At 43.4% G+C, this 27,465-nt stretch overlaps 1 protein-coding gene across 4 annotated transcripts; it reads right to left on the bottom strand.

Moving 5' to 3' along the window:
- Nucleotides 1-11,486: 11,486 nt before the first annotated feature.
- On the bottom strand, nt 11,487-19,405 carry CLDND1 (claudin domain containing 1). 4 transcript variants are annotated; one of them, XM_080614228.1, is made up of 6 exons: nt 19,302-19,405; nt 18,608-18,785; nt 14,674-14,968; nt 13,368-13,475; nt 12,849-12,986; nt 11,487-12,740 (listed from the first exon to the last, which is right to left on the bottom strand). In XM_080614228.1, exons 3-6 carry the CDS (start codon nt 14,960-14,962, stop codon nt 12,520-12,522), a joined length of 756 nt encoding a protein of 251 aa, XP_080470354.1. In that variant the 5' UTR covers nt 14,963-14,968; nt 18,608-18,785; nt 19,302-19,405; the 3' UTR covers nt 11,487-12,519. The 4 variants fall into 4 exon arrangements, with proteins under 4 accessions (XP_080470354.1, XP_080470357.1, XP_080470355.1 ...); XM_080614231.1 differs by having other exon boundaries at nt 13,368-13,472; XM_080614229.1 differs by having other exon boundaries at nt 19,298-19,386.
- Between the last annotated feature and the right edge of the window lie 8,060 nt (nt 19,406-27,465).

Raw genomic sequence — 27,465 nt, 5'->3', positions numbered from 1 at the left:
GCCCTTAAACGGGTGCTCTGGTCATACCACAATTGAACTTGCAGCATTTCCTTATAACTTCTGAATATGAGAGCTACTACATCAGCTTCATACAACACAGAGCACAAAAAGTGCCTACCATCATCACATGGAGATGCCAGGAACTCTCTTCAAATGTGGTTATTTCTAGCTGGACCCAACTCTCCTCTTTCTGGGCTTAACTGCTCATGATTTTACTATTCTCTTTTCGTTTGTTATATTTTTCACTGTAAGATTTGTGCAGCATTCAGTCACATGAGCTGGAAAACATTCAAAGAACTCACCTGAGAGAAGCCAGTCATAGGTTAGAAAGAACTTCACTTAGAAAATAAAGACAAGGGAACAAAGGGAACGCTCAAGAAAGAAGCACCTCTGGTAGGACACAATGAACTCAGTAGGGCAGAATCTACTGTCAGAAGAACAGCAACATGAGATACAAATATTTGCTCTTTCAAAGATAAATAATTCTGTCTTAGAAGTCAGTAACATGGAAAAAGTCTTGCTGAACTAACCTCATTTTGAAGCAACTTTCAAAGAAGTTTTCAGGGAGCCAGCTGACTGAACACCTCTGTGTGAACAAGCTCAAGAAAAACACTACCTCAGAACAGATATTAAGGTATCACTAATATGAAGCCATCTTCTTTCCTGCAAGGCCAGAAGAAATATCAGCTCTATTATTTGCAATTCATACTTATTTTCCAAACCTTGCCTTTGTCAAGCACTTTCTCATCTCTAAGTTCTGATGCTTTCCTTTGATCTCTTTCATATCAGCCTGAGAAACATCAAAAAGTCTCAATGCACAAACATTTGCCCTTATTCTCCTACTTGTGACAATTTTTAGTGTCATTCCATATGAACTAATTCATCATTGTCTAAAAGACAGCAATGCTGGGCTACAAATACTATGTGTGGTCCATTTTGCTCCTACAGGAAACATCCTGTAAATGGGACAGGAATGTAATGTGAGTTGTATCATGAAGAGCCAGAGCCAAGTGACAGACTTCTTTAGAATGCTGCACCAAGGTTCAAAACATACATATGTATACACATATAAGTGATTATGAATTTTACAGACCAGATCTACATGGCATCACAAAAGCATCTGCAGGATTTCAAGGTGAGTCTTTTGTTTGTTCTAAAAGCAGGAGGATCAAATCCCAATGCATTTCATTCATACCTCGCAAAAATCACCTAAAAAAGTCCTGGTGCATAATACCTCTGATTCATTGTATAACAGTGACACCGATGATTAAAAATCAGGGTAAGACGACCACGAACCATAATTGAGACAAAGGACTACTCTGTTTAGTAAGCACTCAGATGGCAATGCTTCCTTCAGAAGAGGCACTAACAGAGCCCATGCCCTCTGAAAGGCCTCTTCACAGGCAACTTGTAAGAATCAATATTTCAGCAATTCAGGCTTGAACTGACAAATAGATTCTAAAGTTTTAAAGGGAAGGAAGGACAATCATCATAAATACATAGATACCATAGCTTCTTCAGGCTTGTCTCACTGAGAAACCAGATTAAATGAACTCCAAACAAAACACACCTCAACCAACCACAACAAATGAAAATTTTAGGAAAAATCTATGTAAGTGACTTCTTGGAACACAACTTGAGCCAATGTCTCAGGCAAAATAAATAACTGGATCTTCACAAAACTCACTTGAGGGTCTGTGTTTGATTATGAAATACAAATACCAAAACAGGTAACCAGTTCTGTGACAGAATAAGCCAGGAAAGTCCCACAGAACTTGGGAACACTCAGCCGGTGAGCTCTTGGGTAGGTGATATTTTTTCCTTGAGATGGCTTGGATGAGGAATGTAAGTGTTGGGCTGAAGGGACAAATAATCACCGAGCTCAGGATCAAGCATGCCTACACCAAGATTTTTCTTCCTGTCCATTGGCTTAGTTGTTCTTCACTACAAGCTAAGCTGGTTACCCCTTGTAGTGTCACCAGTGTCTGTGGAGAACTACTGGCCATTGTCCATACCAATTCCTTCTGTAAACAAAATGACTTGCCCCACTCAGAGTCCTTCCTTCTACAAAACGGCTCCATTGCTCCCTGTTCTGTAGGTTACAGTTTCCAGACATTCTAGAGGTCCTGTTCATTCCTCTCAGGATAGCCCCAATGAGCTACAACTTTAACACATGTCAGCTAAGGCTCAACATGGTCAAGTGAAGAAAAACAATTATTTCCTGTATCTTTTACCCATATCCCAAGTTACTACATCCCAGAATAGGAAACCTACAGAGAACATGACCTTTGTCTGAATTTCATCTTCCTGAATCTTCATTATCATTGACTTTGTCCTGCTTATTTCTCACTGTTTCAAGTATCCCTCAGGATTTTCCACTGGGCAGGGGAGCCTGACTTCTGCAACACCTTTGTGGAAAATCTTCCTTTCCAGTGAGAAGACAAAGGTGACTCCCATGATCTCTAGAAACCCTAGCAGTTATTCTAACAATTACTGGCAATAAAGGAAAAGCCTGAGCTGAATGCATGATACCACCTCTGAAAAATGGGGAAAAGATTCTCCACAAACTGTCTTTACCTGCAGACCAGAATCTTTGCATTGTGCATGATGGCACCATCAGGGTTTTGTTTTACTGCTCTATCAGTTGATCCCTGTTTCCTTGCCAGCTTGTTGAACACGAACAATGCCCAAATATCAAGAAGCCATGAGCTCCCTGCTGGCATCTCCCCGGGTGAAGATGACCCAGGGTAGGGAGCATAATGGCAACAGACAACCGGCAGGAACAAGAGCTCCTTTAGCCCAGACTGTACTACTCAACTCTCTTGCTGCAAATTAAGGTCTTATCTCTCATTCTGTAAACACTGGATACAGAGAATTTAAACCATAGGCTGAGCACCTGGAAGAGCAGAGCCAACAGCATCCAGGCCAAATTAAAAAGGGTGCCAGTGCTTTAAAGACATTCATAGGTCATCGCTGCATGCCCTAACAAATGTTGCTGTGCATAGCATTTCCAATTAAACGGCTCCAGGCTTTCTGACACACCCAGTTTGGTGTGTAACAGGGATGTGGACAGACTTCAGGTCCTCTGAGTAGGGCCCAACATGCCTCTGAAGTGAGCAGAGTTTACTGATTGTGGTAAAAGGGCTATGAAGGAGAGAACAGAGGGGAGAATTAGCTCAGCAGCTGGGAGAAGGAAGCAAGGAGATGCAGGAGAATAACAAGTCTATCACCTGAATGAGGACACTCCTGTCAGCTCACAAGGGTGGCAGGAGGTAAAACACACCCATCTGCTCTAAAACAGGTTTGGCTTCCTCTCCACATAATGCTATGTGCTTCCTTGTGCTCCATGGAGAGGACAGCTCTGGCTGCTACAGCCTCCTCTATGGCCCCAGACGTATAGGAGAAATCACGGAGTTCATGCTGTCCCTCGCAGCATTGACAGTTATCCAAGAGCTGTTCCTGAGCAGGCCTGCAGTGGCTGAAGAATGGTGAAGCCAGCCCAGAACCTGTGACCCACTCTCAGGGACTGCTCATTTCCCACTGCAGCCCGTGCTCGACTCACCAGCTCCTCCTGCCTCACCTCCCAGTTCAGCACTGGGAGGCAGGTGTGACTTCGCCAGCAGCATCCCACTGACACCATTCATGATGTCCTTGCTCATCATTTGTTGTTAATCACTTTCCAGAACTTGAAGACCTTTTGTGAACCCAAGCAGTTCCAGCACTGGGCAGACACCGTGGTTTCATACCACTGCTGCTGCTGTTCCGTGTGGAAGTAAACATCAAAATGCAAATCAAATGTTTAGTTAAATGGCACGCTTGAATGCAAGACAAAAGGGATTTGTTTGCAAAAGAAACTACTGCAACAGCCCCAAAAAGCACTCAGAAAGCAGAGCTTAATTCTGGTGAAGACAAACCCCACCCTTTTCTCAACCAAGGCAATTTAATGAGGTTGGAGAAATGACTTCAGTAAACTAACTACCCACACAAGCAGTTTGTTTAAACTAGGGAATCAGCAGTGGTAAGGGAGCACGGTCCAGTGCAGGGCTGAGACCCAGGAAGGATCTGGAGAGGCTGTGGAACCAGTTCTCCAGCGTCTTCTGTCGATATCACCATAGGCAGGAAGGCTCTGGCAGAGCTGAGGCATCGCAGAAAATTAGCACCCGCTCTGCACTGCTGCTCCAGCACACTCTGGTCTCATCCAGCCAGGGCTCCAAAACACACATCACTTTGGTGATGCAATACACAATTAAATCAACATGGGTGTAAACATATCGGATGGTCTGTTTTGATGCTCTTTACATGTTTGTCACATGCAAATCTGTTGATGATGAAGGAGGTTTCTTGGTGAATTTACATAGAAAACATTTAATGTGAAAAGGTACTGCCATACTTACTTAGCCAATAGTGTCAGCCACTAGACGCTGCAGAGAAATCTCCCAAAGAGTCAAATTAGAAGGTGCACTTGGCCTCAGAAGAAGGAAAAAGCCCATAATTTAGGGCAGTAATGATTCAGTAGCTTAGCCCAAGTCTAGTCATGGTACATCACAGTTGGGCACTGCTGGGAAAGGCTCTAATCACACTCAACACACTGCGGAGGATACCCGATACCAACACTTAGAGCTAACACAAGTCTCCACCGCTGAGTATGGAAAAATGGCGGGGCAGTGGCAGAGAGCTGCACTCCCTCCCACCAGGAAGGGTTTGCCTTGGATCCTCCACAGACACCCTTTTGAAAGGCTACTGAGGATGTTTGGATCCACCTTATTTTCAATAGGTACTCCAAACTTAAAAAACCCAAACAACCCATGCCTGTCTGATACTGAGACCTAGCCCAAATTACAGATGTAATGGGTAGGTCCATTAAAAAGTTACATATGAAAAGGTTTCCACTTCTGAGATAGTGATACAACACAACAGATGATCTTCCTGGGCTGCATCAAGAGGAGCGTGACCAGCAGGTCGAAGGAGGTGATCCTGCCCCTCTACTCTGCTCTCGTGAGACCTCACTTGGAGTATTGTGTGCAGTTCTGGTGTCCTCAACATAAAAAGGACATGGAACTGTTGGAACAAGTCCAGAGGAGGGCCACGAGGATAATCAGGGGACTGGAGCACCTCCCGTATGAAGACAGGCTGAGAAAGTTGGGGCTCTTCAGCCTGGAGAAGAGAAGGCTGCGTGGAGACCTCAGAGCAGCCTTCCAGTATCTGAAGGGGGCCTACAAGGATGCTGGAGAGGGAGTCTTCATCAGGGACTGTAGTGACAGGACAAGGGGTAAAGGGTTCAAACTTAAACAGGGGAAGTTTAGATTGGATATAAGGAAGAAATTCTTTACTGAGAGGGTGGTGAGGCACTGGAATGGGTTGCCCAGGGAGGTTGTGAATGCTCCATCCTTGGCGGTGTTCAAGGCCAGGTTGGATGAGGCCTTGGGTGACATGGTTTAGTGTGGGGTGTCCCTGCCCATGGCAGGGGGGTTGGAACTAGATGATCTTAAGGTCCTTTCCAACCCTAACTATTCTATGATTCTTTGCAAGTATCAATCTGAAAAAGATAATATTCTAAAACCATGCAATGTAAGATAGAAATAGAAGAGGCCATTAAAAAAAAAAAAAAAAGATCACTAACTTTTTTTTTTTTAGGAGAGTTCTGATTAATGAAAATAAATAAGTTTCATTACACAACAGATTCCAGTTTTCTTGAAAATTTTCAATCTTCACCTCAGAAAACCCAAGGCTAGAGAGATGCTCGGATCCTCTGCAAAAAATCAGTTATCTTCACCCTTTGTCTGCAGAAAGCGTGAAGCACAGAGACGTGACACTTGCTGCTCTAACCTGATCAATGCATAAAACACTGTCCCTGGGGTTATTTTTAAGAGTGGTAATTTTAGAAGGGAGGAGGGAGGAAGGAGTGGAATACATTATGGTTGTCCCTTTTGTCAGCGGTCATCAATTTGTATAAAGGTTTGGCACTTATCAGTAGGCAGACAGGTGCTTGTTAAGTGTCATTTTGCATATGGCTGTTACTGCCATATCCAGATACCTATACAGTCTTCCAGTTAGAGTAGCCATTCTTCCACTGAATGAACAAATCTGAACCACAACTTGAAAAAAGGCTACAACTTTGCACTCTGTACTCTTGAAGGCTGTAGTTAAAAATATAGGGCAAGAATAATATTCTACAGCAACAGAAGAGTTTGTAGTAAACACGCAAACTTTTGAACTTTTCCCATTAGAAATCAGGTTATAAAGAAGCTCTATAGCACAAAGCTACAGGGGTGGTGGAAGCCACTTCAGGATGTTGAGATACACAATCTACTCAAGCAGGAAATACACACAGATGGAGATGGACAATCAACCCGAGATACAATGATGACAAGCTGCTGACAGTTCAGAATCTCTCTTTGAACAGCAGGTGCTGGCTGAGTACAAACAATGCTAGTGAGGAGGAAAGAGCTTTTCAGAAGCCATTGCCTTGAATCCCACAACAATGACAGCACTGCAGGAGACAGACTGAGCTTGTACATAACTTGGTGCCAACTGTAAGTGACAAAGAGAATCCGGCCCCCCCAAACCAAACACCTTTCTTAAAATACACTTCAGACAAGGAGAAAGGAGGCATTCACTATCACTGTAAGCAGAAAGACTGCAACACACCTTCCAAGAGGAAAGGACCAGATGGCCAGCACACAATCTGGAAGGACAACTAGACTTCCACACAGTTCCTAGCATGACAACAGATTTAGAAAGGCCTCTTGGGTCATCCAAGATTGTGCTATCGCTTGTACCCACAACATGCTACTTCTTTCATAAGTGGCAAATTGTCCCCTCTGTTTAAACAACACAGCTATTTTTTTTGTGTCGGCGCTATATGGCATTTGTATTAAAGAAATAGGATTGACTGTTCTCCTGCTTTCAGCAATCTCTCTTCTAATATCAGTGGGAGCTGTCTTTACAGTCACAATAAAACCCCTCTTTGCAGCTTCATTGACTACCCTCTTCTCAGAGCTTTTTGGAGTGAGTGGAGAGGACAGGGAAAATGTCACTTCAAGGAAGAAAATAAGAGGCTGCTACCCAGACTAAACACTTTATTGCTCTGTGCGGCTTTCTGCTGGTCCTGCTTTCCTAGAGGTTCCACAGTGTTGGCAGGAAAACAAGCCCAAGCCTATGAAGAAGAAACATTGTCATACAGGGGCACGTTTGAAGCACAAATGCATCTTGCTCAGCTCAAGATTCAGCGGACAGAATCTTTATAGACTTCTCTAACATAAGGCACATAAGGGGAGTTCACCCACTGGCTTATGCTGCCACTGTGAGGGTACTGTGGGTGGGCTGCACAGTACCAGTCATGCTGGAGCCCTGAGAGCTTGCTCCCACAGAGTGCCAGGAGTCCTCAGCTCTCACCCTCAGTCTGGCAGGATTCCTCCTTCTCCTCTTGCTTCTCCTTTTCCTTTGATATGCCTTCTCTTCACTTTCAGTGGCCCATACAACAGCATTAGAGATATGTGCCATTTCTTCTGTGCACACAGAAACACAAGGACATGCCTTTTCTTCAGCTATTTTGTTATGTATCTGCGTCTTCCCCATCTCCAATACTGAACCAGTATCAGTAAACATCTCCCATGGTCAGACCATAAATTACTGAGGAACACAAATCAGCCTTTGATCTCACCTCTTTCTTCCAGAGTGGGAGCACTCTTCACTCTTTTGAGCAACGGTGTTTGAATTTTCATACATGTACATGACCACAAATGTACACAAAGGCTTCGACCTTCTCTTGAATACAGCCAGCCCTTAAATGTGGCATGAGGATCTGCCAGTGTGAAAGACCTGTAACACACACTCTGGCTGAAGAAGTCTCGTTATCTGTTAGTATGCTTAATCATCTCTCTTTTACAGAATTACTCCATCCTCAGTGTCTACTCTTTTTCCGTCCTCCAACACTATTTAGTGGACCCAAGCCAGCAGCCCAAGAACTCTTGCTCCCTTTATACCTTTAGCAAAACACAGTTACGAGGCATGACAATTAATACACAGATCCATCACCCTAGGTAGCAGAGAGGGCTAGCCCTCTTTTTTGCATGCAATCTGCCTCTCGCTGAAATCCATTCTAATCAAGAACGTTTTACACAAGAATGAAGAAAAACACCCCAAAACAAATCCTGAAAGGTGACCCTCATTTTAGTAAAACGGTACAAATCAAGGTTCAAGTAAAGCCTGTTTTCTTCATTTCAGCATTTATCTAAACCACAGACAAAAGTAGGCCATCTAGGTTTTGCTGATACTTAAAATGACCAAGAAAGGACAGGCAGTGCCTCTAACATTCCCTTTTCTCTCCATAACAATCCTTCTTTTGGAAGGAAGAATGTTAACACATTGGAAAACTGAGATTTACCGATCAGCAAAACAGGCATCAGATGCAAGAGGAGCTAGCACGTGCACAGGAGTCCCACTGCTCAGATTAACATCACACAGTATCTTTTGTCAGCTTGTGAAAAAAAGAAACAAAACCAACCAAACCACTGAACTCTAGTAGATAAAACAAGCACCTGTGTTTACTCTTCAAATGCAGAATAGCAACTTCCAGTCCTTTTGACTTGACCTAAGGCTTGCATGCCCTAGTATTTCTGACAAATGAGGAACAAGACAAGATGAGCAGTTAGGCCTTATCTACCTAAATCAGAGACACACAATGACTCCGAAAAAGCACCCCATTAGTACATAGCAGCAGCACAGACTTTCACTTACTCTCAGATGCTGCACAGAAGTACCACACCCCTCTCATCGGGTTCGAATTGGCCTGTTGTACAGAGGGAAAGCTGGTTTAGGAGGAAAGGTAAAGAAGTACTCAACAGCAGGAGAAAGAGGATTATCTTGAATGACCCACTGCTGCTTTTTCAGTGAACTTGTTTTTTATCACCATCCGTTTCATTTTGCAAAGATTCCAATGATGATAATAAAAGGAGAAGTAGGCTGATCCCTATCACACACATGATAAAAAAATAAAGAAATGATACCAGCAGATACCCCTGATCTGGTGTTTGCTGACCCAGCAAACACAGCCTGGGTAGAAACACCTACTGGGGGAAAGAAAAGGGAGAGAAGAACAAAACAAAATAGTTAAAACCCCAGCTGTGAGACAAAAATGCCTATTTCTGTGTCATTCTCATCAACAGTATTTCACAGAACCCCTGCCATCAAAGAAGTACTCATTTTGCCAGGATTTATTTCTTCTAAGGCATACTTCTTATATTAAGGATGCAGTAAGGAATTGAGGGGTGTTAAAGCCTCAGAATTGAACTTAGAATTGAACTTGGCTAAGGATGTTAAGGATAACAGGAAGGGATTCTATAGGTACATAGCGAATAAAAGACAGACTAGGGACAACGTAGGCCCCCTCTGGAAGATATCGGGAGAACTGGCTACCCAGGATTTGGAGAAGGCTGAGGTTCTTAATGACTTCTTTGCCTCGGTCTTCACTGGCAAAGTCTCTGACTGCACCACCCAAGTCTTGGAAGGTGAACACAGGGACTGTGAGAATGAAGACCCTAGGCCCACTGTAGGAGAGGATCTGGTTCTAGACCATCTTAAAAACCTAAAAGTACACAAGTCCATGGGACCTGACGAAATCCATCCACGGGTCCTGAAGGAGCTGGCGAATGAAGTTGCTAAGCCACTGTCCATCATATTTGAAAAATCATGGCAGTCAGGTGAAGTTCCCGATGACTGGAAAAAGGGAAATATAACCCCCATTTTCAAGAAGGGGAAAATGGAAGACCCAGGGAATTACAGACCAGTCAGTCTCACCTCTGTGCCTGGCAAAATCTTGGAGCAGATTCTCCTGGAAGGCACGCTAAGGCACATGAAAAACAAGGAGGTGGTTGGTGACAGCCAGCATGGCTTCACTAAGGGGAAATCCTGCCTGACCAATTTGGTGGCCTTCTATGATGGGGCTACGAAACTGATGGACAGGGGCAGAGCAGCTGATGTCATCTACCTGGATTTGTGCAAAGCGTTCGACACTGTCCCACATGACATCCTTGTCTCTAAATTGGAGAGACATCAATTTGATAGGTGGACCACTCGGTGGATAAAGAACTGGCTGGATGGCCACATGCAAAGAGTTGTGGTCAATGGCTCGATGTCCGGCTGGAGACCAGTAACGAGTGGTGTCCCTCAGGGATCGGTGTTGGGACCAGTCTTGTTCAACATCTTGGTCGGTGACATGGACAGTGGGATTGAGTGCACCCTCAGCAAGTTTGCCGATGACACCAAGCTGTGTGGTTCGGTTGATACTCTGGAGGGAAGGAATGCCATCCAGAGGGACCTTGACACGCTTGTGAGGTGGGCTGATGCCAACCTGATGAAGTTTAACCATGACAAGTGCAAGGTCCTACACCTGGGTCGGAGCAATCCCAGGAACAGCTACAGGTTGGGCAGAGAAGAGATTCAGAGCAGCCCTGCAGAGAAGGACTTCGGGGTGTTGGTCAATGAGAAAATGAACATGAGCCGGCTTCAGTGTACGCTCGCAGCCCAGAAAGCCAACCGTATCCTGGGCTGCATCAAGAGGAGCGTGACCAGCAGGTTGAAGGAGGTGATCCTGCCCCTCTGCTCTGCTCTCGTGAGACCTCACTTGGAGTATTGTGTGCAGTTCTGGTGTCCTCAACATAAAAAGGACATGGGACTGTTGGAACAAGTCCAGAGGAGGGCCACGAGGATGATCAGGGGACTGGAGCACCTCCCATATGGAGACAGGCTGAGAAAGTTGGGGCTGTTCAGCCTGGAGAAGAGAAGGCTGTGTGGAGACCTCAGAGCAGCCTTCCAGTATCTGAAGGGGGCCTACAAGGATGCTGGGGAGGGAGTCTTCATCAGGGACTGTAGTGACAGGACAAGGGGTAACGGGTTCAAACTTAAACAGGGGAAGTTTAGATTGGATATAAGGAAGAAATTCTTTACTGAGAGGGTGGTGAGGCACTGGAATGGGTTGCCCAGGGAGGTTGTGAATGCTCCATCCTTGGCGGTGTTCAAGGCCAGGTTGGATGAGGCCTTGGGTGACACGGTTTAGTGTGAGGTGTCCCTGCCCATGGCAGGGGGTTGGAACTAGATGATCTTAAGGCCCTTTCCAACCCTAACTATTCTATGATTCTATGAATTAAACAGTTTAGTCTTGGAACACTGTCTTCTAGATAAGACGTGCCACCCAGCCTGGCTAGAGTTGCAGTGATTCAGAAGAAATATGTGCAGAAGTTGTGAGCTAATTAGAGATTATGGGATGTTCATTCCCCAGTGACTGAGCAGGAGAAAATTAAAGTTAGCAGGAGCCCAAGAACTGCGTTTACAAAAATAAAATTTAACTTCATTGTTTCTGGTGTCATTTCCCTGAAAACAGAGAATGATCTGGACATTGGCTTTTCTTTCTGCAAGTAAAATTCACTCCAGACCATCCCCTCACCCTCCCACCAGATCAATGCAACACGGAAAATTTTTGAGGTTTTCTTAATTATTATTATTTCATTTAAACAATACTTTTGGGGCAAGATGGGAAAAGAGCAGCACCTTTTAAAAAAAACCTGTTGTGTGCTATATAGGATAAACAGGTGAGCTTTAAAATAGTTAAGTTTATATATGTACATATACACACATACACTAAACCAAACTAAAACCAAAAAACTCATGAGGGGTCATTTTCAACACAAGAGAGGAAAACCTTATTTCACAGCAAGCAAAAGCACCACAAGTTAAGATCAGAGCATACAACCACAGGTAGTGCAGATATCAAACTAGCCTGGGTTCTGGAAGCAGTGTAGCTAGAGCAGCACAAAGCTCCATGTGGGCCAAGTTATCCCATTCCCTGGCACAAGCAAGCACATAGCCTGCATTCAGGATGCTGTGCAGGCTCTCTCACAGCCAGCTGCTCTGCCCGCCATCAGTTCTGGCAGAAGCCACAGGAAGTAACTAACTAGTGGGAATAAGAGACCCAAAGCTAGGCTACAGGACTGATTGAGCTATAGTATTTCCACAACAGAGGTTTCTGAGTTTCCCCATGTCTCTTGAGTGCTTTCTGTAGGTCCTGCCTGCTTGGGTCACACAGCAGACAGCTCCTGATTATTTATTATTTGTGCATAGAGGTTCCCATTCTTCCTATACCTGCATCTTTTCCTATGTCTCTTCCACCTCACACCACCACTCCTATTTCCTCCAGGCTGACAGGGTAATAAAATTAGGAAGGGGCATGTACACCTAACCAAGGGGATAGTCAGCAATCAACTGGAGCTTAAAAAATAATAGTGATTCTTAAAAAAAAGCAAACCCCAACAATTAAAAAACCTGTTCAAGTTCTGCAGACTTCTGGCAGAGTTTGGTCATTTAACCCAGAGGTCTTTGTCTTCAGGGCCTGTAGGCTAAATTGTCTCAACTGACAAGAAGCACACAGAGTACAAGGTAAAATCCTGACTAAAAGAAAAAAGTAGTAAGGGTTGAGGACAGCAGGAGCTATAACATGGAAACCCAGTACTTCAGCAGCAGCACTTATGCTACACGGTACGCTTTCAAGAGAGTGAATTCCTTTCTGTTGGTACGAGCTGCCCAGATGAAAAGAGCAGCTGCCATAAACTGCAAAGGTGCTGAGACACAGGCAAGACAGAAGGACCATCCAAATTCACCCCTCACGTCATTAGGCAGGGGCAGCTTCGTATGGAGCAACTTAATCCCAGCTACGTAGCAGCCAACGAGGCCCAGCGTACAAAGCCCTGGGGAAGGAGGTAGGAAACGACAATGAGCTCAGTGCTGAAGTGCTCTAACTGTCACTATGAGCTTCTAGAGGATGGAGGGTAAGTGATGGATGGCAGAAGACCTACCTGCTAGGAAATGGAGTACTCCAGTGGCAATGGCCGGGTAGAGGCTGCGACAGGCACAAGCACAGAGCCCAATCAGAGCCCCAAAGCACATGAGGCCAAGGCTGACAAAGGGCAGAAGAAACTGCAGTCGCCAGAGATCTGCACATGGAAGAAACACACAAGACAAGTTTGTTGAAGATGGGCTTGAAACTGATCTTCTCCCACCGTCTTATATTCCCTTCTACCTGTGCTACTTTTGCTTCATCAGACGTTTTACATTCATAGCTAAAAAAGACCAAAGGCTCCACTTAAGTAGGAAGATTTGTTAACTTGCAAATTCCTGTACTGCGTTCACAAGCAAAACCTTTGCTAACACATTTAAGTTTTCCTTTTAAACTTTGACCTGTTGCTTGTGCTACTGTAAAAACCAAGAAATGCAGAGCAAGATACACATGCTTTCCTCACTAGTGACTGTATTTGAGAAACATTTTTCCCCTCCCCATCCTACTTGTTTACCTGCCAGAAGTAAAAGACACTTACAAGTCCGATTTAAATCCGTGCCACTATTGTGATTTCCAGGCTCTATGTACTTTTCCATAAACTGGTCAGAGAGGGAAAAACTGATGCAGTTTGTAATCATATCTGCTTCTGGGGAAAAAAATAAAAATTACCATTAGGTGTCTTCCCCCCACCCCTCTTACAATTCCTCATTTGCCAACCATTTGAGCTGGGAAGCTCCTTAGAGTTCCATTTAGAGAAAAAAAATAACTCTCAAAACAGATCTGCAGGATGATAATTGAGATCTGTAGGTTCTCAATGTAGTTACTATGATATAGTTACTACAGTCAGCATTTAAACACACAGAATCTTCAAGCTTACACAAGTTATCCAGAGAGAATTGTGCCATGCTTGGCAGATTGGGAAAAAAACGTGGCACATGATGCTCAACCATGCTGTTACATATTCTTGTAGTCAGCTGTGCTTATCTCCATGTGCAGAATGCAGTATTGTACTAAACACTTCATTCAAAAATGGGACAGGAAGGACTATTTAAAGACTAGAAAATACTTGCTTCTTTGCAATAGATTTCTCCTCTTTTATGTCTCAGCTTTTGCTTTGAGAATACTATTGAGCAGAGCTGGTTTAATGTCTACCAAAATAAGTACTTTCATGAAAGAAAAAAAGTATTTCATGGCATTTTTTTTTCTCCAGAAAATGTGATTGAAAGTATATTTTTTTAAGATAGCTCAAAATGAAGGGCTTCACACACACAGGAAGTCTCCAAAAATCTACTTTGAAGCAATTAAAATAATTGCTCACCAGACTTTTTTAGACCCCAACCATTGTGAAAAAGAATACAAATATTTCATTCTACCTCCATCACTACAGTACAAGGAGTTTAAGATATGCTGATGCAACAGTGGGACACTTGTGACATGAGCAAAACAAATGGCTGGATAAAAGAAGTGCTCCCTTGATAAAGCAGTACCTTTACTCCATTGCTGGGTCCCAGGACCTCTCCTAAAAAGACAGTGACTGGCAGAGCAACCATAACTGTATCCCCAGTAGGACAGCAGATGCAAAAACAAAAGATATCAAGCTATACCAGACTTCATTTAGATCAATAATCGTGTGTCAAATCCAGAATCTGCAGCACTGACAGCTACAGACCATTCTGCTTCTTCTGCTTCTTTAAAAATTCAGACTGTCTTTACTAAAAACACACAAAACCAAATAAGCTAAAAATAAGCCTTCTGGAGGAAGAAACTGGCATGAACACATTCTGAGGAAGTTCGCACATACCACCCCAGGCAAACTAGGGAAGTGTTAATTGCTCTGGAGATACCTGGTGGGCTGTACCAGTGAGAGTTCTTGGGTATAGTGATACATCTCCGCCACAATCCAACTGTACCATTACACCGGAAGAGCGCATCTGTGTAGGTCTTTTCATCTGCCTCTTCACTGACAAATTCGTCCCAGATGCTCCTACCAGCTTCACTGACATTCTCAGCTGGGTAAAGGGTGTGGTATTCGTACCAAAAGTCAGTGCCAATGGAAGCTGCCATATAGATGGTGGAGATGAGGCTGAGAACACAAGCAATTACCAGCGCTGTAGCAAAACGGTTGTCCATCATTGCGGCCTTGCAAAGGAAAGAGAGAGCCAAGTGAGTAACCATTCTGACAGTAAACCTAAAGTTATCCTAGCAGTGTCAAACTCATGACATCATTCCTCTTACGCAATTTTCCCTCAGGATATGCATGTCTCATCCAACATGCTGGGGTCAAAGGAACACTGAGCAACTCTACAGTACTAGTCAGCATCCACTGGACCTGCGAGTTCAAGACACTGGTATCACCCTCTTCCCAACCACACTGTGCTAGTTGCTCTCCATGAGACAGCAAGTGACAGAGCAACAGCAACTCTGTCCCCAAAGCAGATGGCACAGCTCACTGCCATCTGTGATCCTGATTGTAGGGAACTGCAGAGAATCCATCCACAGCACCCAGGCAGAAGACTTACCTTTCCTTAAGGGATTACCACGGGTAGAAGTGATTTTTAACCTCCCATTCCATACAGCTTTCACAGCTTGCGCTTACACCAAAGGTTAAGAACCACAAGCATGCCAAAAAAGCTCTTCCAGGCTGTTTACAAAGGGCAGTCATGCTAAGGTGCCAGAATGCCTTTAGAGAAGCAGAGAAATGTATCCAGGCACTAGAGATAGTATATGAAGGAAGCACTGAAAGGCCAATTTGGAAATCATGATAAATGCTGCAATAATGCCATAATATATAGAGCGGTACTTCTGAAGAACTAAAACGACGCAGGGAGGGTGTGCTTTGTTCCACAGGAACAAGATGACAAAGACTTCTAAAACTGAAATGCCTTCATATGCTGGCATGAGGACTTTGCTCTGACTCCCTGTATTAGGGGTCATTCATGCCCTCTTTGCAGGGTCATGCTCACAAGTGGCATAAATTCAGGATGAAACGAAGCATGGAGGAAATGCAGATACCATGCATGATTACACTTATGACAGTAACGTGACTTTAATAAGTAATTGATTGCTAATACATGGGATGTTTTGCGGATAGTGCAGTACGTCAGAGGGCTCCTCTCAGATGCCTGTTATTATCACACATTTTCTGTGCCTGATTACATTTATGGATTATGATGAATCAGGCTTGATGCACTTACCAGAAAAAAAGAGCTCAACTGAAGTTAACTCAGCAGCTAGAGCTGCTCTGGTGACACGAGCTGCTGTCTAATCAGCTATCAGTATCTTGTTTGTTCCACCTCCCTTCTCCCACATATGTTGATCAAAGTATTTTGGTCTAACTTTTTCCAACTGAACAAACTTCAACTGGAAACAGCAAATGTCTTTAAACACAACATTCACAGGGGAAAACATGAAAGCTTAAGTCAGACCTGCCAGTAGGAAATTCTGCACTATGAAACAAGTGCAAATTAAAACAGGGAGTTTCAAAGGCACTGGTATTTGCTGCTTACAACACCATTCTTATTCCCTTTCCCTCCCATCTGGCTCCTCTATTTGGCTGAAACTGGCTAATGGGGCTGTGGAAGAGAAATACTGTGTACCCATATCATTCCCTATGCTTAATTTCTGTATTAAATAAGGTACATGCTCTGCAATATCCAACCCTAAACTGCATCCTTAGCAACAAGCAGGAGGAGAGCTGAGTTTTGGTGAAGTGACAAGCAGCACCTATTTAAAATACTGCAAATTTTGCATGCCACAACTGTATTTAAGTAATAATCCACAAGCCATAAACTTTCATAAGCTAGGGCAAATACTGAGAGGCAAAACATCATATCTGGTCTCATTTACCTAGAAAATGTAGAATCAGGTCCAGACCTGAAAGCAAATTCTCTGTGCAGCATTTAATTCCTGGTTATGTACTTCCATTCTCCAGTGATATCCCAGCATCTCACTCAAGGTACACAGGACACTGGATGAGTAGACTAGGGAGAGAGTAAGCTGCTGTATAGATATGACGTCCCTGCTTATCCCCAGTGAGTTCACTGAGAGATCCCCTCTCCTTCACAAACTTCTCACAAAGCAAAAAGGATCTCCAGAGCCAAAGCTGTTGCTGCCCAGCTCCTGCTGAGCTGAGCTCTGAGCTGAGCAGATCCTCTGGGAACTCACTCTTGAGTCAAGCAGCAGAACAGGCTGGTGAGCAGGCTGGTCTGGATTTTCAAGTATATTGCAGTCACATTCACTGCAAGAGGAACCCTCTGCAATAGACTCCTCTCTTTAAAAATGGGCTTTCTCTGAAAGGAGGAATCACAAGAACCTACAACCTCATCCTCAGAGCAGTGTCTGGCTCTAATAATTATGAACGTAAGCAGGACATTACTGGGCCACTGGTTTGCTGCCACTGACTTTTAATAGATACGCTTACAATAATAAAGTCCTATCAACTCTGTACTAATACAGAGAAAGAAAAGAACTGGCTCAGAAACCTTACTTTCAGATACAGCATCCCTGCTACCAGGTACAGAACACTGGTGCTGGAGATACCTCTTTCAGAACATCATTAAAAGGCAACCACACACTTCTGGCCAGCTTTCTGTGTGTTGGCATACAGTGGACTTGGCAGATTTGATGTTAGTTGGCAATGAAGAGCAGTTTACAGGCAAAATGAAGGGTTAAACATCAAACAGTAAATTAAAGCACTGTTCAGTGTCTATTACCCACTTGGGTAAAATGGACACAGCCAGCTATTGCCAACTGATCCTTGTAATGCACAGCTTCAGGGACAGGCAGACAGCAGCCCCCAAAATGTAGCAGGTGGCTGTGTGGCTTTTGTCCCAGAAAGACCACACATGGATTTTCAGTACAGACAAGACAGTGCCAAAACAAGAGCACATCCCCAATTCCTTGTAATAAAGGTCCCCTCAATGTTTCTGCTTAACGCTTCAACTACTTAGCAAAAAAAAAAAAAAAAAAAAAAGAAGTACTTTAGGCATTTTAGGCAACTTTTACATTGGACATTCCTCCTGCCACAGTGTAGCAGACTTGACTACCCTGCCCATTCACTATATATATCCACTGTATCTTCATTTACTGCCCCCCACTTTCACAAGGTTGTCTTTTGCTCTGTTAAAGAAAGAACCATCCTTCCAGCCCCAAGCAGAGCTCAACGGGAGTAGTAAGCACAGTCAATAAGAAATAGTTATCAAAGACCACGAAGAAAGACACTGCATGCTTACAAGATTATGCCACACTGCAAAAGGTTCTATGCAGAACAATATGTAGAAGGTGCCTTAAAATAAGCTTACTTATAAAAAAATAACATTACTACTACCAGAGATGACATTACAAAGCCATAAATATTGATAACAGAAATACTTTGCCTTTACAGACTGTCAGTAAAAACCTTCATTGTTTTTACAAAAGGTCTGTCCACATGATACTGCTAGCACATTTTATTGTTAACAGCAGAAGCTATTTCAAACAAGTTACAGCTGAAACTAAGCTACACAATGAATACAAGACAAGCCAAGGCAGTAGTGAACAGGCACTCAAGCAGAAATGTTTCACAGGATATTATAACGACACTCATTTTTTAAAGGACTGAGATATAAAAAGTTCAAAGCAGCAGCTCATAAAAGAGAAGGCAAAGGCCAAACCAATAGCAACATTCAAAGGAATGACTAGATGCATGCACTTCATTGAAGAGGGATTAAAAAAAAAAAGGTCAAGTCAGCAGAGCTGAGAAAACAGAACAGGAGATAATGCTACGGAACACTTTCTTACCTTCAGAGGTCCTCAGGGTCCTTCAGGACACACAGCTCCAATGATTCCAGGTTACTTCAGAGAGACAGCGTGATTTGTGACATGTGGCAAGTGGAGAGCATGAAATACAAACTTCCTGACTGCCCTAGCTGTTCCATTCATTCAGTTTCTTCAACACCACCAGTCCACAAAACATGATCTAAGAGTAGAAAGCAAACCAAATAGCCTGAGATCATAATTTCACTTGGAAATTATTTCACAAAAATCTCATTAAGCAAAAACATTAAGAAGGGGAGAAGCAATGACTCAAAAGCCTTCGGGCCAACAGCGCTTTGCCCCACCAACACCAACCCAGCGCTCGGGCGGGCCGGCAGCCACGGGGTAAGTGGCCGCACGAAGGGCTCTCGTCCCGCGCCAACCCGGAACCCCGCAGCCGGCCGGTTACCGGGGCCGAGCTCCGGCACGGGCCGCAGCCTCCCAAGCGGTGCCGACACGCTTTGTCCCCCGCCGCCAGGCCGCGGCACGGGCCAGGCCGCCCGCACCATCTCCACGGAGCACGACCGCGCTGCCGGGCGCTCCGGCCTCTGAGGAGACACTCTGCGAGGGGGAGCAGCTGCCCGGCAGGCGGACAGCCAGCCTAAGATGAGCAACTCAGCCCTTGACCCCTCTGCCCCCTCCCACCCTCGACAACCGTCCGGCACGGCACCGTACCCACCACCCATCGCCGCCCCGCACCACCGGCCCGGCCCCGCCGCGCCGCTTCCGCCCCGCGCCAGGGACCCTCGCGGCGCGGGGCATGCTGGGGGATGTAGTTCTCCCGCACAACCCCGGAACAGCCGAGGCACTCCGGGCCAACGGCACCATGGGAGTTGTAGTCGACGTTGCCTCGTCCCTGCGCCGCCGCCGCAGTTCCTGCTGGGAGTTGTAGGCTCCCACCGCCTCCTGCGGCGCCGCTCTCCTCTTTCGGCGCCCAGTGCCCACTGCTGGGCAACGACCTCGCCTCCTCTACGTTGCGCTCGCTGGTGCCTGCCGCGCCGCTGGCACTCGCAGGCCCCAGAGCACCGCCCCGCCAAAACTGTGGCAGCCCAGCCCCGCGCCTCCACACCTCAGCACCGCACCTTGCACAGACCTTCGTGGCGTGAGGTGCAGCGCTGATTCATGCTGAAATAATTGCACACCTGTAAGACATGGGCGTTTGGGGATCTGGAATCATGGGCCCAGCGTCCTGTACCTGCTGAGATAACCAGGACTTTTTACAGAAACACAACCCCACTGGCACAGGGTGCCCAGAGAAGCTGTGGCTGCCTCATCCCTGGCAGTGTTCAAGGTCAGGCTGAACGGGGCTTTGAGCAACCCGGTCCAGTGGAAAGTGTCCCTGCCCATGGCAGGGAGGTTGGAAATAGATGATCTTTAAGGTCCCTTGCAGCCCAAACCATTCTGTGATTCTATGATTCTGTGAATTGCAATTATTTTGTCTCCCCATGCAGCCATAAAGCTCATTCTTTCTTTCTTTCTTTTTTTTTTTTTTTCCGTGATTGCTTGTAAAAATGGTAACACAGTATCCTGGCTGAATGACTTGGGAAAACATCAAGTAAGGGAAAGAAAATACCTGGTAAAAGCTGCAAAACCTGTGAAGACTGGCTCCATGCCCCAAACTGGACATTCCCCCACATCCCTGGTACAGGTACCCACGTGAATTACATGAGGACTCTTAAACGCAGTTGACAACTGCCCTGGCTGAGAGACCACCACACCCAGTTTTGATTTTACCAACCTCTGAACTAGCGAACACAGAGGAAAACAATCGCGTCCGACTTTTTCATGTTGCTGAGGGCTTCTGTAGAATGATCCCAACTAACTCCTCTCCTGGAGCACCAGGAAGCATTTCTGCAGTAAGGTAAGGAGCTGGGATGGCAGAGGTGAAAGCAACGATACAAAAAACAAGGAACCTCTGTGACTTGGTGCAACAAAATAATATTTCTATTAAAAAGTAATTATAAATTATATGTAATTAATAAACCTCTGCCTAAACATCCCACTTCTCCAGATCATGGAACCATCTCACCAACACCTCATCCTGTAACTGTCTGCAAGGATATATTCTGGGGTCTGCCTGGGATTTATGCTAGTTACTAAAATATTTAACACCTTTATCAATGGCCTAGAAGAAAACAGAGCATCACTGATAAACTTCACAGATGACATAGGGCCTGAGGGAAGGGTAAATAATGACATGGAGAGAGCACTGGTACAGGGTGACCTGATCATTTGACAGCTGGGGACAAGCAAACACGCATTTCAGTAAGGAAGGTCATCGATGAGCTCATTCATTTAAGAGGAAAAAGTGGAGGCTATACTTACCTGATATAAAGCTTTATCCTGGGAAGCACAATGCTAAAAGTACAAATGGGTCACAGAGGATTGCCAGCTATCAAGGATGGTGCTGTGGCCAAAAACCTCAGCTTTCCTGCAACCTCAGATGTATAAACAGAGAAATCACAAGGAGAAAAGAAGTTGTATCACATCTAGAGTTGCTGCTGGTTGCTGAAATAGCGTGTCTAGTTTTGACATGTTGAGAGAAACCTGAAAAGGCACATGAAAATCACTGACCAATTAGAAAGCCTCTCTCAGCGAAATGTATCACAAAAGGTCAGTCAATTTATTTTACTGAAGAGAGAGCTAAGGAATTGCAAGACCAGAAAATACATGTAATGGCAATAGGGAACAAAAAAGGCAGTAATAGTTTTTTCAGTGAACCTGGCCAAACTATCAGAAGTTGAAGCTATAAAATATTAAAAGAAATGAAAAAACCCAAACAAAACAATCAAACAAAAAAACACACAAACAACCAGAAACCTCCCTCTGTATTTTAAACCATTGGTTAAGCAGAACTGGAATTGTTTACTGTAAATTGCAATGAATTATCCACTGCTGGGAAGTTTCTAAGTTTTTCTCCTAAAAGATTTAATCTTGTAGAAATGAGAATCAAGTCTGGAAAATTTTGCAGCCATTGCTACTTCCATTACTGCATTAGACTATAGTGGCCTCTTTATAATCTGCCCTGATCAATATAATATGTGCAGCTGCTCGTCAACAGCCAGAGGGAAGAGATGTGTTTTCCTTTTATTTATATAATTTCAAATACTCCCTGCAGATTTCACCTGGATCTGCTTCTTCATCTGGAAAAATACCCCTCTATAGAGTAAGAGTCACCCAATGAAAACATTACAAATGAAGATAGAGAATCATTCACTGCCAGCACCTTTTTTCGTTTTCTCTTCTCCCCCAGTGTGCCTCAGTGGAACCACTGGCTGATCAGTTCAGCTACACAACAGAAGGTTGTTCTACACAAACAGGGTCATTTGGGAAGGTTTTAAAAGTAAAAGTTTGCTTTACCATGCAGAAACGGTGCCAGTTGCGCAAGAAAGCACAAAGGAAATAACCCCTAGAGGGAATAAACCTTAAATGCTGTTCCTGCTTTTTGCAAAACTGAAGTTTCTTCGATAGCAGAGCTGAGTCACATGCATTAGTTAGTACCTTTAGCAGAAGTTTTCAGGCACTGACAGAGAATTTAACACCAGAGTGCTGCAAACAAAACAAAGGAACAAAACCTTAGTGTGTTGGAAAAAATTGTGTCATACAAAATTTGGGTCATTTGAGTTCTCACAGTCCAAGGAATTAAGAAAACATTTGTAGGAGGCAGCACCATATTAAATTAACTATATTAAATGAAGTTTATACAGGATGAGAATTGAGAAATGAAAAAACATTCTTCTTATATCATATTCACAAGTTACTGATCCAGACCTGAAAAAGGTGTTCAAAAGTCTGCATTTTTCTTCCAATATTACTAGTTAATTTACTACAAGATATTGCCTCTCCTCTCCCAAAATCATACTCTTTTCAATAATAAAAAGGGCAGTTTTAGGTTTTGTGTTTTAGTTACCGTCTGTGAACATTTCACATAGCCAGAATGAGTAGAAAATCCCATGGATTCCTCTCAGACCTCTTTATACAGTCACTCTGGTTTTATTTCTGCCTTCTATATTTTTCTGTCTGTGGCACAGAACATGTTAGGCTAAGAAAACTCTACCCTTATTATAATTTTTCAGAGAGAAGACCTTCTAGATGTGTTTCTTCCTAATACGATGAATAGGACAGATTTGCTTTAATGATGCCCACTTCTCCTCTAAGTCAGCAGTCTCCAAAATGTTTTGTCACGCACCTTATCAGTAAAGACATTTTGAGCATGCATGCCTATTATATGGTGGGGTTTTTTTTAATTATATGCATGTACTACTGCACTAATATATTATATACATTAGAAAACATACACAGAAATATAAATTGAACAAGGATGAGCTAAAGAGGAAATAAATACCACTTTAAAAGTATTTAAGTGTACAAAAATTATTTTCTTCCCATGCCACACTTTGTAGACTACTGCTGTTGGTATGAAACTATTTCAGCCTACCCCAATGCATTATCTCAGTGCCCACAATTTTACTTGAATCAGTTACCTGCTCCTGTTTGTGCAGGGGTGAAACTCCTGTTGGTTAGCATTCATCTGGTTACCTCTGAGCCTGCCTTCACCTAAGTTAGAGGATAGTAGGACAGTTTGTAGCAGGTTTTTGGTTGTTTTTCCTTAAATCAGGTCTGCGAATCTCTGTGCCTTACAGAAGGTTTTTGAAGTACAATCATTTAGAAACTACTACACTTTCTTTTACAGCCAAATGAACCTCTGTTCCTTCTCAGAATTTGTAATCATTAATACTTTACAGATACGTAGCTCATTTTATTTAAACACCTGTGATTATATAAAAACAGATGTGCAAGTTGGAATAAAACCACATTTAAGCTACTAGTAAAATAGAGAAAAAAAAACCAACCCCAAACCCACAGCTTGCTGCCAGAAATGCTTCAACTGCAGAAACTTGTAAGGAGTGTGTGACAGACTAAAGCAACAACCCTTCATACTTCCTGTGCAGATAGTTCTGCTGTGCATCTCTTCCACTAATTTTGCCACGACATTAGAAGGCTACCATAATACATGTATCACTGTGAAGAAAGACATGAAATATTTTTCCTTGGTACTGCTGGAAATACCTCAGCATTTCCCGTGAGGAATACTTAAGGAATGGTACAAACACTGACATGACAAACTTCACAAGTGCGTTTGAGAAAGGTTTATCAGGGAAGCATACACTCTAAAGCAGAACTGGCCGAATATACAGTCATGATTACAGAATCTGCTGTGAGTGTGTGGTTACAAGGTATCCAGGTTCACTCTCAGGTTCAGAACTACTCAGCACCCAGTGGCTGCATCTTCTCAGAGGTGTGTCAAAGAGTAGCTCGAATGGCAGAGCATACACCCAAGCCATGCCAGTAGCTGTTGCTCCAGCAGAAAATTTTGTTTGGCAAAAGGGTTTACACGTATCTGTTGAGGTGTGGGAGGAGGAAAGTGCTGTGGAAATCTAGGAAGGGGTGAGGAGAGTGTGGAGGCTGTCCTCCTGATGACAAAACATCTCACTACATCTCTTGGATCTTAGCACTTCATGTGTTGAGCTTTCTGGAATATCTGCACAGAAGTGTTATAAGGGGAATTTCCCTGTCCTCAGTATTTTTGAGTTTGGCTCAGCGAAATGAGCTCTGGGAAGAGAAAGACCCTGTATGATGCGCCAAGCAAATCAATAGCACATAAAAAGCCCACAAGGCTTAAGACTACTGACAAATACATCTGCTGCTGCTTCCCTTGGGCAATTACAGATTGCTTTATTATTCATGACAATGCTTCACCCCACCTTTGCAAATCTTCTATCCAGATGAGGAAGTGTCACATTATAAAATGGCAACACTCAGCGACATCCACAAGAGCATTCAAGAAATACAGAGCAAACTCAAGAGAACAGAGTTGATACTTGTTGGAAAATGTTTACTATCTAATTTTTTATTTTAGTAAGTAAGGCTGTTAAACTACAGGGAGACAACAAACTGAGAAATCCCCAACACAAGAATACATGGGCATATGAAAAAGCTTTCTGGTTCCATTAAGCTTCTTAAAAAATTACTCACTTTTTTGTCTGCTCTGGGATGGTGACAGGAAGGGAGTGAATTTCAAGGAGTATGCAGTAGTCTGAGATGGAGGCAGAGAATTTTGAGCCTTATTTCTAAAGCTTGCAACTGCATGTAAGCTGTTAGGAACTAAGTGACGAGTAAAATAACACATAGGTCCCTCTTTGGAAGAGAGACAGAACTACAATACCTCAGACTGCAGGGTTCAGGTGATCTGCTACTCTAGTACTGATGGAAAGAGAATGTCCTAGTGCTTCTTGGAAGAAAGAAAACCTGAAATACATTCTTTGAAGCAGAAATAAGCAAAGATGAAACAAAACTCATCTCTGCACTGAATCCATAAAAAAGCATTTCTGTAATCTGTAAGATACTTGGGCATACACAACTCTTGGATGAAAAGTGGGTATACCTTCTGTAATTTTCAGATGGCAAAACAATGATTTTTAGCCTGTGCTTGCTTACAGGTTCATACATCTATGGCATATAAATTGCTATGTCCTCACCTGATCCAATTGATCCAACCTGGTAATTTCTGCGGTTTTTTAGAGGTTTTCTGGATTTAGAAATCTAATGTTTTAACAAGTTTGTGTTATCAGTTCTCAAAGATATCACTTGCCCAACAGGTGTCAAGTCTGGCAGCAAATGGGGTGGGGAAACAGAGAAAGCTCTGAATTTTTAGCAACTGTAGTACCTCCTGGATTCACAAGCTGAACAAATGTGGAGCAAGGAGTTAAGCAGCTCATTGGAAAACTGGTACTGGACTTTTATAAAGCTGACTACATCCATTTTATTAAGTATTTCAAATCATTCTAAATGCCAACGATTGATAGAAATGTTTCCTTCAAAGAAACCAAGGTACAATGTTTTAAAGTGCACAGCTGAAAACTTCCAACAGCACTGGGATACCTTGGCTGTGTTGCAGTATCTCATACTCTGTCATCCCTTTTGCTAAATGTTAACATAATACTGCTTGTCATAAACATAGTAAGTCAGTACCATAAAGTATCCAGGATGCATAATGTGATAAAGTCAAATGACTGCCAGAAACCTTTGTTATTTCCTGATTTTTAAAGATTCTTATCTCTCTTCTCTTTTGCACTTAGCCTTTGAAACTTTCGAACTAGCTTTCATGACACCCACAAAGGTGCTGACTAGAGGCAGAAGTCACCTTATCAGTAAGCGATAAAATGCATGGAAACAAATCTTGAGCAGCAATGATTTTTAACGGTACTCACAGCCTGGTAAGATAAAGCACATTCAACATTGCCAGTGGAAGAAGGAGTCAGCAAATATACAACTCTGAGTCTACTTTTTAAGAAGTAAGCTGATAACAGCTTGCATGCAATCTATTAAAGAGCAAAACCCCCATTGTTTTACTGGGCAGCAGTTGACTTCAGTTCTGTGTTCCCTTCTCCCAGCTTTGCCAGGGAAGGAATAAGCTGGAACACAAATCCATTCTGTAACTAATTAAAGGGACTCCGATCCGAGTCTCTCACAAACAAAAAGACTTGCAGCAGTAGTCCCTGGGTCACTTCAATCATCATAGAAGAGATAGTCACATTTCATTGAAGCTAAGAATTGTCTGCTAGGCAATCAGATGCAGGAGATTACTCATAGAATTACAATGAGGCATTTTACAAATCTACGAAAATTACTTTTATTCTAATTAGGGAGTAGCCTAACTAAAATGAATTACTGCCTCCTACTTAAGAGAACACAGCAAGTTCTACAGTGAATGGTTACACCCCTCTTAAAATGGCAAAAAGATAATTTTTAGCCTGTGCTTTTTTACAGGATCACACTTATGTCACACATCAATAGTCAGCTAGAGTCCACTAGTGCCTTACAGGTAGGAAGGCAGTTGTATATAACTAGCTTCTTATTAGACATCAGCATACCTATACAAGAAAGAGTGCCGACCTAAACACCCCTTGATCCAGCAGCCAGTTGTTAACAGCATCTGGCTGCTTTTCCAAGTGCTTGAAACTCTCCCAGGCACCTGCTGCACAGGAGAACATAACCTGAGCACTGGCAGTAATCTGAAGAACTCTGAGTCATCAACAACTTGGTCATCCTTCTACTTACTTCTTCAAGCCATTTTGAAAAATATGCCACTGCCCTTTTGTAGGGTCCTAATCTCTGAGCCAGGACCCCTAGAGCTACCTGTTGCCTTTCATAGGAGTTGAACGCTTCCTTGGTTTGATCAGTCCAATTTATACCAGAAAGATTTCCTTTCAATAGTTTGTATAACTGTATTATCACTATTCCATAATCATGGATCCAAAGCCTGCACCATCCAGTCATACCCAAGAATGTCTGAAGGTGCCTGGTTGTGGATGGTCTTGGCGTTTGACAAATGGCTTCCTTTCGGGCTGTTCAAAGCTCTCATAGTCCTCCGGTTATTTCATATCCTAAATAAGAGACTCATGTTCGAATTAACTGTGCTTTTTGTTTTGGACACTTGGTATCCGCTTGGTCCCAGAAAATTTAACAATTCAACAGTCCATTGAACACATTCTTCTTTAGTTTCAGGAGCAATTATCAAATCATCAACATATTGTAGCTAAGCTCCTGTCTGAGTGGGTGTCTTGTAGTTGTAGATTCTAGGTCTTGAGCTAATTGATTTCCAAATATCGTAGGGCTATTTTTGAACCTTGAGGTAATACTGTCCAAGTTAACTGAGGTTTTTTCCTGTTTGGGGGTTTTCCCCTTCAAAAGCAAACAAATTTTGGCTTTGTTTGGCTAAAGACAGGCAGAAGAATGCACCTTTTAAGTCCAAGATGGTAGACCATTTTTTGTTATTGTTC

This window comes from Psittacula echo, assembly GCF_963264785.1.
Source record: "Psittacula echo genome assembly, chromosome: 3".
In the NCBI taxonomy this organism is placed as follows: Eukaryota; Metazoa; Chordata; class Aves; order Psittaciformes; family Psittacidae; genus Psittacula; species Psittacula echo.
The sequence above is the reverse complement of the archived record's forward strand: the minus strand, read 5'-3'. Positions and strand labels throughout refer to the sequence as shown.

Bases quoted from the DNA above. Each gene is read 5' to 3' on its own strand.
- CLDND1 (XM_080614228.1), bottom strand. From the start codon at position 14,962: ATGATGGACAACCGTTTTGCTACAGCGCTGGTAATTGCTTGTGTTCTC. The intron at 12,987-13,367 runs GTAAGTGTCTTT...TTCCATGTGCAG, and splicing joins CACGGATTTAAATCGGACTT to ATCTCTGGCGACTGCAGTTT. The intron at 12,741-12,848 runs GTAGGTCTTCTG...CTCCTTCCCCAG, and splicing joins AGTACTCCATTTCCTAGCAG to GGCTTTGTACGCTGGGCCTC.